The sequence below is a fragment of the Parasteatoda tepidariorum genome, chromosome 4 (assembly GCF_043381705.1).
Source record: "Parasteatoda tepidariorum isolate YZ-2023 chromosome 4, CAS_Ptep_4.0, whole genome shotgun sequence".
Classification (NCBI taxonomy): domain Eukaryota; kingdom Metazoa; phylum Arthropoda; class Arachnida; order Araneae; family Theridiidae; genus Parasteatoda; species Parasteatoda tepidariorum.
Window position 1 is genome coordinate 59,909,671 of NC_092207.1, and position 14,869 is coordinate 59,924,539.

The 14,869-nt window shown below is 31.0% G+C and overlaps 1 protein-coding gene across 1 annotated transcript; it reads left to right on the plus strand.

The window, feature by feature from the left end:
* Positions 1-1,828: 1,828 nt before the first annotated feature.
* Positions 1,829-14,869, plus strand: LOC107450186 (putative methyltransferase DDB_G0268948). The gene is made up of 6 exons (XM_016065933.2): positions 1,829-1,990; positions 3,263-3,423; positions 5,702-5,921; positions 7,432-7,532; positions 8,975-9,109; positions 14,589-14,869. The coding sequence occupies exons 1-6, from the start codon at positions 1,874-1,876 to the stop codon at positions 14,677-14,679; spliced, it is 825 nt and encodes a 274-aa protein (XP_015921419.1). The 5' UTR covers positions 1,829-1,873; the 3' UTR covers positions 14,680-14,869.

Below are 14,869 nucleotides of genomic sequence, written 5' to 3' on the forward strand. Positions count from 1 at the left end.
ACTTGTAAGTAATGTTGAATGTAATTATGTTTAAAACATTGAAATTTGCTTTAATGATACAGATAATAATACTAAGGTTAATTACAGAATTGATATATTGCATGTCAGTATGCTTTTCTTCACTCATTTCCTCTAATGTGCCCCGCATCCTTTTGATTTGTTTGGGAAAGTTTGTTTGAAGTGAAGATATATCTGTCTAGAAGTGCTGCTCTTAATTTTGTTTTATATTTACAACAACCTTCACTTATTATAACTTAATTCAACAATTATTTTATACAATCTTCATATTTCAGAAGATGAATTTTAGAATTTCTGAAGTATCTCTTTTGTAAACTGCAATGTTCCTGGCACTATTCTAATGAATGTTTCAAAGCTTGGAATAGCTGGTTTTTTTTTTTAATCGTTTCTTTTGATATTTTTATATTATTAATAACGTAAGATTTAATATATATCTATACTCTATGTCTGGTATGAATGAAATAAAGCATTAAATTTATAAGAAAGTATATACATTTTTTATTTTCCTCTAATTAGATGACTGTGTTTGGTTTACTCTTTATTTTTAATCTTAAGTTTATTGTTATTTTCATTAATTTCAGTAGACAGATTGTTATGCTTTTATTTAAAATAATTTTTTTTTTGTCTAGGCATAAAATTATTTGTTTACTTTCTAAGGAAGCAAATGATCATTTGCAAGAAATATGAAGAATTTGAATGAACTTATATTTCTTTATTAAATTTTAGTTGAAAACAACTAGTTTTGCTAGAAGTTATAGATTTTGTGTTAACATTTCATGCTGCTCAGGAAACATTATTACTTAAAATGACATTTTTAAAATTAATATTATAGTTCAGAATAATATGAAGAGACTAGCATATAATGTTAATAGTTGAGGAGAGGAAGTAAAGATTGTGTTAAATATATAAAGTGTGTTTCTTCATGTTGTGTATATACAGATGTGTCGCTCTTAGTTTTTTTTGCAGGTTACAACTTTTTAGTCATAGGTTTTCGGAATGTATCCTCTAAAGGCTCCTTCATCAGCATCAGTGTGTCCATATTTGTACTGTATTTCTCACGACTCTGAGCAGAGAATTATCAAAATTGACAGTCCCCGTGCGCTTAGACTAAACGTGGGATGTTTTCGTGGTTCCCTTCTCCGTGTAACTCAAATGTGGGCTAGTTCCATCAAAAAGTCCTTCACGAAGGCAAAATTCTCCCAATGCTTGATCCAGAAATTCTCTTGTCTTCCAAAATTATAAGACTACGGAATTGAACATTACTAGTCGTAAACCCCATAATTTGACCGGTTGTCCAATGATGGTTATAAAATAAATAAAATCGAACTGGTTTTTTAAGTCTTCAATTCCGTTTATCTTAAGATTTCCATATCGTTTTTCCAGCTCTAAAATAGTGGTTTGTGACTTTTAATGTGTATATATTATTTTAACGGAATGCTTAAAGATGGTTCTAAAATTATATATGAGGACGTAGATTACGGAGCGCTTTATTTTATATCAAAATGTTTCTGTTTTCATAATTTTATATCGAGTGTTAGTGAAGGATATTGATTTGATTGTGAAGCAAAATTATTTTATGTTTGATGTCATGTTTTTGCCATACATTAAGAAGAAAGATTCTTTTATCAATCTATATGTTAGTGTATTTTCGTTCATTTATTTATCTATCCACCCCAAAAATTTTATCAACCACGCCAATGGTGCAATTATACGAAATGTCACCATAGGCAGAGAGTTCTGCTCTACGCCACCTGTAACCCATTTTGATCGCCAATATAGGAGTCTTAGTGACATTAAAGATCACCACATATCTTAGGATGCATTGAATGGCAACGTAGAGAATTTGTCATAAAAAATGTCGTCTGCTCTTTTTAAAGGAGCGAAACATGCAAAACTTTATTCACAATTTCGGCCTTATCCACCTCGAGAATTGATTGAAACCATTATTACATACATGAAAGAAAAAATTAAGGTACTTTTTAGTGTGTAAAACCATTAAAATCTCTGAATATTTCTCAATATCAATACATCTTTCTTGATTTCTTTATCTTATCTTTATTTCTTTATCTTTTCTTTGTCTCAAGCAAGTGCATTCTTTATAAATTTAATTTTAAAATGTTATCAAAATTTACTTTACAATTTTGAAATTATATTTCGAAATCTTTCATTTAAAATAAATGTTTTTTTTAAAAAAAACCTCGATTATTAACAAATCATTAGAAAATTGGGAACTTTTTGTGGGAAGGGGGATTAAAAAAAGTTGCCAAGTTATTCCAGTTAGGCTTTATTAATTGTGGTACAACTAATATTTTAGTATTAGGTACTGTTGTATAATGTATTGGGTATATTTCCAAAGTTGGTTTGGATAGAGGTTAATTCCCTTCCTGAGATGGATAAGCATTACAAACTACAGACATTTTGATAGGAGAAATGTAAATAGGGAAGCAGTGTAACTGCAGTAAATATTTATGAAAACACGTAAAAAAGAACTTTCGAATCTTAAATAATATTTTTACATGCTTTTTGATTGAAAAACGATCTAACTTTTTTGAAATCTAGCTTTTCATTACATTTCAAAAATATTTCTCCTTTGCTTGATATTAATATAATTTTTTTTTTTTTAATATAAGGTAACTATAGGTTACACCATATAAATTTTGAAGACATCAAACAATCCACTGAATCTAATATTTCTCTTACTCTATGGGTCTTGTATACTGATGATGTTATTTGCTGATAATACTAAAACAGCTGCATTTAAAATTTTTGTTTGTGCTTTTTAATCTATATTTTGCATTATTTTTATTTCACCAGCATAAAAAATGAGCCCTTTTGTAAATTGAATTCCTTTAAGAAAAATTTATTAGTAATTTTATTGTAAAAAATCTATTTTAAAAATTGTTTCTGTAAAATTAATATCTTAGGTAGGAAATCCCGGACATTCTCTCTCTTTAGAATATTAATAATTTTCATTAAACATTCAACTAGTTAAAAAAAAAATATGTCAGATGCATTCATTTTCGCTTAATGAATTTTCATGAACATAAATACATATAATACAAAATAAATGAAGGAAAACTCTTATTTAAATTTATTTTATGAATCGTCATTTACATTAATTTACTATTCTTATTAATCAATTAAATACAAATTACTCTAAATATTTGTTTTGTAACAAAATATAGTACATTGATGCTAATATTAAAGTTTCAAGTCAATTCTTATTAATATCTTTCCCCCAAAGCTAGAGCCTCCTTTTTGCAAAGCAATTGATATTGGATGTGGAAGTGGCCAGAGTACATTTGTTTTGTCACAGCACTTTAAAAGCTTATTAGGTGTAGATGTTAGTGAAGCACAAATAAAATGTGCTCAGGAAATTCATGCTTTACCAAATATTGAATACAAGTAAGTAGTTAGCCTTGATTTTGTAGCTTATCAGTAACTATTTTCACCTAATTATTAAAGTTAGAAAATCAGATGTTTAAAAAAACAATCAATAATTTTCATTGCAGTTCAATGGAAAAACATTAAAGATAATTTATGAATATTTTTAAATTTAATATTATCATATGGTATCAAATTTAAAATAAATCATAAAGATTTTTTTTTTTTTTTTTTATCANGAATTTCGTTCCGGTTTTTTGGTTTTCCGATTTTCTGATTTCCGGATAACGGGTTCTGTACTGTAGTATGAAATATAACTAGAACATTTCTTCTTCCTGCATTAGAAAACATTATGCATAAGAACTATAAAAATATTGGAAAATTACAATTGTACCATTATTAATACCTACATTGGTATTAATGGAAAGTACCTACGACTTATTAAAAGCAGAAGAAACTCTGAAATTTTGTTCTTTTTTGACTAACAAAAATTCTTAAGAATATATTTATAAAATAGTTTCCAAATTGTAAATTAATTTTGATAAATGTGTAAGAAAAATTTCCTATGAAAATTAATAAGTACATATGTAGTTTGGGATTTAAAAGGAAGCCTATAAATTTATAGATCATATCATTCATGTTAAAATCTCACAGGAAATGAATATTTTCAAAATTGTTATGAAAAAAAAAATGTTCACAAGTTCGTGATATAAATTTTTGCATTGTCAATCTTTAAAAATGTTAAATTTAAAATAGCTCTAATTTTGACGCAAGAAGTTTTCTAGAATATGTGAATAATTTAGAAAGTATATTTTAAATTCTGTTAAAATATCTTTTATAAGTTAAGTATGCATCAGTGACAAATAATTCAAACAAACACCGTAACAACTTGCCTTAATCTTAAAAAAATTTTGTTGCAAAGAAATTTTTAAGAATTATTGAAGATTTACTTAAAATAATCAAATATAGTGAACTCTTGCCACAAAGATATCCAATGATTCTTTTTCCATCACATACACTAACTCCCTCTAGTACAATATACCTAACATTTCGTGATCCCATTGAATTTGCATATGAATTAATATAATTCTCTCAATATTGTGATACTCTCCAAATAAATCCCGGAAATTTTTTTTTGTTTACTTTTAATGTTATTCTTATAATATTTTGATTTACAAATGCTGAAAAAATTCACAATTTTATTATCTTTTGGTATTTATCCATTTTTTTAGACAGGAGAAGATTTTACTGTTGATTTCCGATTTATTTCTGTTCTATAATGTAAGAATGGCTACTGTTCAGATTTCAATATAACCCGGTCCTTCAAAGAGAAGACTCCAAAGAGCTTTCTTTATAGAAAATGTCTCCATTATCTACTAGAAATCAGACATATAACATTCTTATTTGTTTTCATTCCGTTCACTTAAAAACCTGATTATGAGATAGGAATGACCATACATTCCAGGTTAACAAACCAAGTGTTTTCTTACTTTGTATATACAAAATTTGATTATTTTATAAAAAATCTTCAACTTTCAATTTAAAATGTGTTTGATTTGTAAACAAAACATTTGACTTTCTTTTTTTTTCACGAGTGTATTTTTCCTTGAAATGGCACAGCAAAAGCAACTTTCGTTTCAAGATAAACAACTTAATGTGTTCCCAAAATATATAAGCCCTTGTTGTTTCTAATGCCATTTGCCACATGGGCAAGCCTGCTTGGTTAAACCGAGCAAATTTAAGGCAGAGTGTGCGTTTCTTGTTTTTCAGTGGCGCCATCTATGGCCAAGAATTCTACTTCTGCCACACCATACGTTGCACCCGTTTATAGGGCAAACCCATTCATACATCCACAGATTGTAATTTTGACCTGAATCAGAGAACGATCGATCTCCAATCCAGTACCACCAGAGGTGTTGATTTGTTATGGGAACATGGAGGACTTTTGCGACTTGACAGATTTAACGTGCATCAGTCACTTAACTTCGGCTGGCGGGGTTCGAACCCACAAACTCTCGGACATGGGCCCAGCGTCCTACCGACCAGTCTAACCCGGCCATAAGCCCTTGATATAGCAATATCTACAACAATATGTATTTTTATTGGTTCCCAAAATATTATGGTATTAAGATTTTACTATATTATGCAATTTATTTTAAATTTTATTGCTGCTTAATTATTGTATGACACATTTAGTTTTGATTGCAGCTCAATCCATAAAAAAAATTACTTATTAAACTGTATTTTAACTAAAGTGGAAAATCAATAAAAAAAAGGTAATTGAAATGAATTTTTTTAGGGTATCTGAAGGTGACAATTTGCCAGTTCTCTCATCTTCAGTTCAGTTGGTTACATTATGTCAATCCATTCATTGGTTTGTCCCTCTGGACAACCTTTACAAGGAAATTAGAAGAATTCTTATTCCAGGTGGAGTAGTGGCAGCTTATGGATATTGGATTCCACTTCCAAAGACGGATGATAATAAAAAGAATAGTGAAATCTATAAATGTGTTTTTGATGTAAGCCACTATGCATTCCACTTATAAATTTTTAAGGTATCAAACTGGGTTCAACATAATTTTTTAGGGAAACAGCCTTAATTATAATTTTTATTTTATTGTTAGTAAGCAGGAGTCTTAAAATTATAAATCAAAAGTAAACTTATTTATAAAATACTTTTTCAAAAATAAGAACATATAGGAGTATAAAAACTACAAATTATATACAGCTCTACAACAAATTATACTGCATAAATATCAAAATAGTTTATTTTTCTAGATGAATAAAATGATTACCTGCATTTTGAATTAAAATCATTGCAAAATATCAAAAATACAAAGTTAAACTATGCTGAATATTGACTTTTTAAAGAGAAATTCAAAACATTCTTACTTAAAGCATAATAAAAATAAATTGGCTCTTTAACTTTTAGTACAAAAGAGTTAACATAATACGACATCTACTAACAAAGTTTCAAAGAATTCTCTAATAAACTTTTTTTTTGTAATGTGTGTTAGCATAGAAAGATTTTCTTAAAATCAATGTTTTTAAAAATCTGAATTTAAAGTATGTAATTACCAAAAATTACAGGAACAATTTATTTTATATGAATAACATAATTAGAAATCATAACACTCATTCTGACAGAGTTCTTATTCTAAGATTTATTACTTTAATTGCTCATATATTTCTTCTGGTGGTATTTTAATAAAGTATCCACAGTGTCATTTACAGTCTACAAAATTTCTCTTTCCCTCCCCCCCTTAACACGGATTCATATAATCACATGCAATTAAAACGTGATTTGTTGACAAAATTATTGACTAAACTTGCTTGTTACAGTAAAATTTTAACTATCATCTATGTACTAGACTTGCTTTAGATTAACAAATACAGTAAATTCATAATCTACTGATAAGAATGGTTAACTATAAACCATTTTCTTTAAGGTAATGCATTAAATACAGAAAATTAAAGAAAAAGATATTTTTCTGTTGTCTTACCAGTTGTGTAGGAAAAAGATTCACTTTTCTCTATTTTTTAATTAACTGGAAAATATATATATATATATTTTTAAAAAAAATAATAATTTGTAGTTGCAATAAAGTCAAAAATAAGAACATTCAACTGCGATCAGTGATGGAAATTTAGGTACGTCGCAGACCTTAAAAGTCTGAAACAACACACAATTCCCAAATAAAGAAACAGAAATGAGAAAAAATAAATGTTACTAAACGCAGAAATAAAATTTTGAACAAAGATTATTATTAGTGTCATTATTTCTATTTTTTTAAGAATTCAAATTCCCTTGAAGTTTTCATTTCAGATATTAAACAGCTAGATATTTAATTATCTATTACTAATACCTTTGCATAGTAAAATTTCAAAATATTTTTATGACTAAAAAAAAAGAGAATAATTCTAATTTATTTTCATGATATTCTTTCCTTTAAAACTACTTTTATGTATTCAAAAGTTTATTAAGTGTAAAAATTTTGTTTATTTAGTGTAAAAATCATTTCATTTCAGTATTGTCATGAAGAGAAATTAGGTGCCTATTGGGATAAAGAAAGATATATTGTGCAAAATAAATATACAGATGTTAATTTTCCTTTTTTAAACCAAAAGAGGTTAGTAAAAATTTATATTAATTAAAATTTAATAAATATAATTTTATGTAATTAAAAATATGATTAGGAAAATTACAATATGTATAAGTGTTGAATTGTACAAGTGTTTTTAGCAGTTAAATAATGGTTAGAATACTCTGCTACCGAATTAGAAAAAGTTATTAGGAAAATGATTCACAATTTAGTATAGCTTTGTCAGTTTTCTACCTGTGCCCTAGGAAATATCGATTTTTTTTTTACTTTTTCAACTGTTTTTATCCTTTACAAAGTTAGATAATGATTTTTTCATAAGCACTGTGACACTTTTTTTTTAAAACTTGCACGGGCTGTAAACAATATCACAACAACTAGTCACATTTTTCATTAGCATGTTTGTCTTATGACAAATACTGGAATATCTATTTCTATTAGGTAAACAATTTTGGCGTTATTCTTTTATTGGGCAAAAATAATTACTATTGTTTTACCTATATACTTAGTGCTTCCTGAATTATTAGGTCATTCTGACAAGTGTTTCTTTTTTTACGACCTTTTAAAAGTAAAACCTTTAGTTATAATAATTTCATGCATTATAAAACTCAAGTTAATAGTCTACTGTGCTTTTACTGGTGATGAATTATTTTAATTTATTCATTGATTTGAATAAAATATTTTGATAGTAAAATAATATTTGACCTTTGATTGAAATACAGTAATTAATTATAAGAAATTCTAGTGGATTTAAAACTAAAGTGTCTACCATTTAATGTTATCACACCAGTACCTGAAAGTATTGATTGGAATAAACAGCTTAGTTCACTAACAGAAAATCTATTTTGCATAAAAAATGAGATAGTATTTTCTCAGGACAACAATTGGATTCATTAAAAGTCATTAACATAAATTTATTTAGTTTAAATTGTAACAAAAAATCATAATTATGTGAAATTAAATTTAAATATTAATCAAGTTATAGTTACAAAAATTAAAGTTACTTCTCTTCATTGATTCTTGTAAAAGTGAAAGAAAATCTATGTTATTTAGAGAGAGAACTTTTCTAACTTGAACAAATTCTAAACCTTATATTTTTTTCTTTGGGTTATTAAAAGTGATGACTCATTTAAAAGGTAGGTAAGTACCTGCTATTTGTTATAAGACACATAGAATATGGAAGGCAAATTAAATCCTTTGACTCAAAAAGTTTCTCAATTTGAGTAAATTTCGATGAGTAACCAGATGTCTTGAGGTTGAGAACTGAAGAAAATTGAATGCTATAGTATAAAAATAATTCTTTTCTAAGAAATTCCATGACAATTAGCAGCAGCATGAGTTTAAAAACTGGAGGGAACAATATAAGAGGATAAAGAAAATAAAAACTATTTTTGCATTTAGTATTAGTTATACTCTTTTTGTAAATGCAGAAATACTTATTATGAAATGAGTGCTTTTGTTTATTCAAATAGGGTTGAACTTGTAAATGAAAGTGAAAGCTCACTGGCTGATTATATTGGATATCTCAGCACATGGAGTTCATATCAAAAGTTGTCACGAGAACATCCTGATCAAGCATCAGAGTTGTTACCGGAGATCGAAGAAAGGTAAATTACATTTATTATTAAGGAAAGGGTAGTTATCATTTCCAGAATAGTATGTGTAAATCAAAGGTCTTAAAATAATTTAATACATCAAATGTATGTATATTGTTTACACATCATATAAACAAAAAAGTGTTTATAGATTTCAAATGTACAAGGGTAATTTTTTTAAAAGTAAGAACCGTTTTGTAATGGAGTAAAAGAAGCTTTATTTGGGAACGTAAATTGTTCACTTTTCAACATAGTCACCATTAGCATTGAAACATTAGTCAAGTCAAGCACCAGTTTTTAGTTTCCATTTTTAAAGAACTCTGTTGTTTGACCGTTAAACTAGTTAGAAACAATTTCTTTCAACATGTGATCATCATTTACCAAAGCTTTCCACAGGAAAATTCCTTAAGTTTTGGAAACAGATGAAAGTCTGAGTGTGCTAAATCAGTACTTTCCATTCATGAGAACAAGCCATCCAGATCGTTCTTTGTCATTAACATTTGTTCTTCCTTTATTAAAAAGTCTACGCCATTTAGGCACATTTCCATCATGCATTACACCTTCACGATGAGCTGTTGGTGAATTTCAGCAGAACTAACCTTTGTTACATTTAAAAACTGTATAACTGAGCCCACTTCACAATCAACAAGTATACTAATTAACATGGTGATGAACGAAGTAGTGTAACCATACAAATAACACGGGTAGAGACATTTTTTTTCTTTTTAAAATTACGCCCGCCATCGTCTTCTCAGACATAAGGCGTCTTGCAGTCCAATACAATACTGAAGTAGCTCCAGAAGGTGAGAGGGCACAAAAGTCATCAGAGGAACGAATGTCAAGAAGAGAGGGGCAATCAAATAAATGCTCCCCAGTCATAGGCGAAGTGTTACAGAGCACACAAAGAGGTGAATTGACCAAGTTAATTTTAAATAAATGGGCCTGCAAGTAGTCATGTCCAGTAATTAATCTAAGGCAAGCAACTCCCTCAGCTTCTGGAAGGAGGGAAAGGTGAGAGCGCTGCTGGTCATCAAGAAGGCTAGCCCAGGATTTTCCATCAGCTAAGTCCCTAAGAGCAGATATTGTTCTGTGCCTGCAAATTGCTCTTAAGAAGCCGCCTTGCATTTCTAAGGGGAACTGGATGAGAAGATGGATGGCAGTGCTGAAGCCTCTCTAGCCAACATGTCAGCCCGTTCATTTCTGTAAATGCCAGAGTGGCCAGGGATCCACTGCAGGACTACCTCTCTTCCAGAACAAAGAAGAGAGTCAATGCGTTGTTTACACTTAAATTCGAGTGCAGAGAGATCTAAATTATATTCAGAAATGGTCTGAATAGCAGCCTGAGAATCGACAAAGATAACAATGTTTTGTTCAGATGGTTCACCAATAGCTGTAATAGCCATAAGGATTGCAAACACTTCTCCATCAAAATTATCTGCCCAAGTGTCAAGAGGTTCTCTAAGGCTGAAATATTTGGAGTAAGCACCAGCTCCAGCTCTACCAGTTGAAAAAGTGGCGGATCCATGAGTAAAAACCTGCAGCCATTGCTCGTAAGGGTATCTCTCATGTATAGTGGCCAGAGCGATAGGATACAACTCGGTCTGGTGGAAGTCCGATTTCCAAACAGGCAGTACCAAGTCGAATCTGGCAGTGGCATATCTCAGAAGGCCCGTAAAAACAGGTGGCCTATAGATGCAAAGTTTGGAGTTGGAGACCTCAAAGATCTCTGTAAGTCTCCGGTACTCAAAAAGAAAGAAATGTTGAGATTTAAGTCTAGTTTGAGGAAGATTGTAGTACGGCCAAAAGTGCTCCTTTCTCAACTATCTTTCACCAAGAGAAAGGACAGTATAAGTTCGTTTGTCAGATAAATTATAAATTTCTGTCTGGAGCTGCATGGCAGAAATAGGGGTTGAGATCGCAGAACCAGTGATGAGCCTTAGTGCTTTGTTTTGAACCAAATCGAGTTTTGATAACGCACTGTCCGAGGCAGTAACAAGGATTTCTGAACTATAGTCAAATACTGGTTTAATGTAAGAAGTAAAAGTGGAAGCAAGGACACTTTGGGATGAACCCCACTTTATTCCAGCGAGACGTTTCAATAGACCAAGGTGATTTGTCACGCTATCTGCCACTTGATTTATGTATTTAGTCCAGATCAGTCTGGTATCAAGAGTTATGCCCAAGTAGGTAGCACAATCGGTCCGACCCAGAGTACTATTTTTGTATACCAAGTTAACATTAAACTTTTTGGTACTAAGGGTAAAAAGTTCAAAATTTGTCTTTTCTGGGTTAACCTTGAATTCGTTGTCCAGGGTCCAGGTTGCCAAAGCCTCTAAAGCCAAATTGAGTGTTTTCTCCAGCATAGAGATATCAGAGCCAGTAGACCAAATAACAAGGTCATCGGCATACAACAAAGATTCAGTCTCTGGAACAGCATTTTTTAATGTAGCACAAAAGGTCATTTACCATAACATTTAAGAGGACAGGACTTAAAACTGAGCCCTGTGGAAGGCCCTGCCTGGTTTGTCCATACCCTGATTGAGAATTGCCATATTTAATGTTCAAGAATCTTTGTGAAAGAAAATCACTAATCCACTTAAAAAGATTTCCATACACTTTCTTATGAAGCAACTTCTTAAGAAGCAATTTTCTCCAAACTCTGTCAAACGCCGATTTAAAATCAACGAAGACAGCAAGTGTACTTTGCTTCCTCTGAAGCCGTCCTTAATATGCTGTGAAAGTCTGACAATCTGTCCGTTGTATTGTATCCACATCTGAAACCAGCCTGTCTCTCAGAGATATGGCCACCATAGTCCAAAAAGAACTGAAGCCAATCAACGACCATTCTTTCAGTTAGCTTACTTAGGATACAGGTCAAGGAAATTGGTCTAAAATTTTGGATGTCCGTCGGGTCTTTCCCATGTTTCAAAATAGGTGTAACATCAGCCTTTCTCCAGAGGCTCGGGAAAGTGCCACCCCAAGTTTTGTTTATAAAATTAAGGATTGCTTGTTCAGCTTTAACGCCAAGTTCCAAAATAAATTCAGGGAGGATGCCATCAGGACCAGCACTCTTTCCTCTCTTCAAGCAACGGAGTCCTCTCTGAAATTCCTTAACAGTGAAAGGTGAGGAGAAAAGGCAGTTCCATTCTGGGTTATCACCAGAGGGATTTATTTCACCCCTCTTAATCCTAGTCATCGGGTAAAAATTACTAATCTTGCGATAAAGTTTCAAAAAAGCTTTGGCAATATCTTTGTTTGAGGTTAAAGTTCTATTGCTAACCTTCAAAGGTTGTTTGCAAGGTTGTGTGCGCTTTCCATTTAAAGCAGATAGAAATCTAAAAGCTTTTGGTCCATCTTTTCGATAGTTCATATTTTCCAGAAACTTGCTAAAAGAAGAGCGTTTTGCAATTAATATCTCTTTCTTTAAAATGGCCTGGCTTTTTCTTAAGGAGATAAAATCCTCTAGGAGGCCAGTGGATTCTGCCCTAGCTCTTGCATGGTCTTTTTCTTCCTTGTTCGCCTGAAGTTTATCATTCCAGAAAGGTTTTGCATTTTTAATGTGACCCCTGGGGACACAAGCATTGGCACGTTGCAAGATTGTGATCACGATCCGATCAAGGGCCGTGTCATTATTTTCATGTAAAGGGCAGTTTCCCAAAAGTGAATCTGTTAATTCTGCATACTTCTTCCAGTTAGCCTTGCTCAAGTTCCATCGAGTAATTCTGCGTTCTTTAGTCAGTCTTGGCTCTGAGATAATCACAGAAAGGATCTTATGACCAGCACCACCAGGAGCCATGATAAGGTCGTGTTTTATCAAAGGTGTTAATCGTGGGTGAGACAGCAATAAGTCAGGATGAGAAGAACTGCCCCCATATGAAAGAAAAGTAGGTGAGGCCTTTGAGTTTTCAATAAAATCAATCTGATTTGTATCAATAAAATCTTCTACCAAATTGCCAATAGGGCAGTTTTGGTCATAACCCCATCTGGTGGAGTGGGCGTTAAAATCACCTAAAATAATGGAGTGTTTATTCCAATCCACAATGAGAGAATTTAGGTCAGGTTTATTTCGAGGTGGATTATAAATGAATGAAATACGAAAGCCAATGTTGTTTTTCCACACTCTCAATTCAATTGCTTCCAAAAAGTCAGAGGATGTCATGGTATGTTTAATCAGTGGTTCTGCAATGAGAGTGTCTTTAACGAATATAACAATTCCAGATGCTATTTGGCGAGAACGTCTAAGAGAATATGATTTATAGTTCTTCATTGGGAAAAATTCAAGCTTGTCAGCAGATGAGCCGCTTTCAGCAATGCCAATTGCATCAGGTTTTTCATGAGAAATAATATATTTAAGTTCAGTAAACTAGTCAATAGTAAGGCCACCGGCATTCCAGAAAAGAAACTTAAGGCCGGGGTTGTCCGTGCCCTTGAAAGGACAGTTTTTTAAAACATTTTTAAAAACCTTCATATAGTCTTCAAAATCAGTACAAGACAGCAAGAAATTGGCGAAGGCTGTAGCAGATTCAGCGTTACCCAGGGTGCACCACAAGGAGGCCTGCCACACTACACCCCATAGGTACATGAGACATGAAACCTAACACCATACACGAGAATATTCAAATCACACATTTGAAGAATCGCTTTTTTTACGCCCTGGATTCTTGACGATTTACCCCTAAACTCACGTGGTTTTATCGATCGCATTTTTGTTTTTGCCATGGATGTTCAGAAATTTTTTAAATTCTTTATATTAAATCACTTAAAAAAAAAAATTTTTTTTTTAGATCACTTTTTCATGCACTCAATTGTCCGCATTGTTTTGTTGATCGCGTTTTCCGAGAGTTTAGGATTTCCACATAGTTTTTTTTTGGTCAAATTTTGATCTTTTTTAACATACTATTACGATATGCAAATTTCGAAAAATCAATATATGACCAATCTAGTGGAGACAATTACACCTCAAATTTGTAACTTTTTTTTTAAATGAAAGAGTTTAGTGCATTCTATAACTGAGTGTTTTTCGCGGTGTAACAAAATGCCACTATGTTCAACTCCAGATTTCATTTCCCTAACATGCAATTTTTTAAAAATAGTATTATAGTGGAAATCGGATTAAAATCAAACAAAAATCAGAGGTCGGGAAAAAAATCATAAAAAAGCAGAAATTAGCGATGAATTCTCATACCTGGATAATAGAAGGCAGATGATCTACTGGTCAGGTCTCATAATATTTAATTATCAAATTAAGGTTATGCATATTATTTGAAGAACCGAAAGCATCTGGATTTATCAGTTAAATTTTGCACAATGCTGAAAATATTTTGACACTATTATTTATTAAAAATATTCCATAGCAGGAAGCCTAAATCTGCCGTAAAGAAAAGAAATTAGTACAAAATGCTTATTGTTTGGCATTGTACAGTTTTTCTTTTCTTATAACATTTAATACACTTTAAATAAATGACATTATTAATTTATATTTCTTTTTCAGATTAAAAGAAATTTTAGGAAGTAAAGATACTTCAGAAAAAATACAACTAAAATTGCACACCGATTACTTTATGCTGATAGGTCATCAATAAGAGAAATTTTATAGTATGACTTGTTATGAAAGATAATTTCAGCATTTGTAATATTTTGATTGTTAAATATTTTTAATGTTTGCATTTGATAAAACATATGCAAAATACTTTGATCCTGGAAAATCAAATTTAACTAAGTCATTTTGCCCCCAATCAACAGAATTAAAAATAAACTAATTTTTAGATTGCA

Coding starts and splice junctions, on each gene's coding strand:
- LOC107450186 (XM_016065933.2), top strand. CDS start 1,874: ATGTCGTCTGCTCTTTTTAAAGGAGCGAAACATGCAAAACTTTATTCA. Junction 1,991..3,262: donor ACATGAAAGAAAAAATTAAG/GTACTTTTTAGT, acceptor TTTCCCCCAAAG/CTAGAGCCTCCTTTTTGCAA. Junction 5,922..7,431: donor TCTATAAATGTGTTTTTGAT/GTAAGCCACTAT, acceptor ATTTCATTTCAG/TATTGTCATGAAGAGAAATT.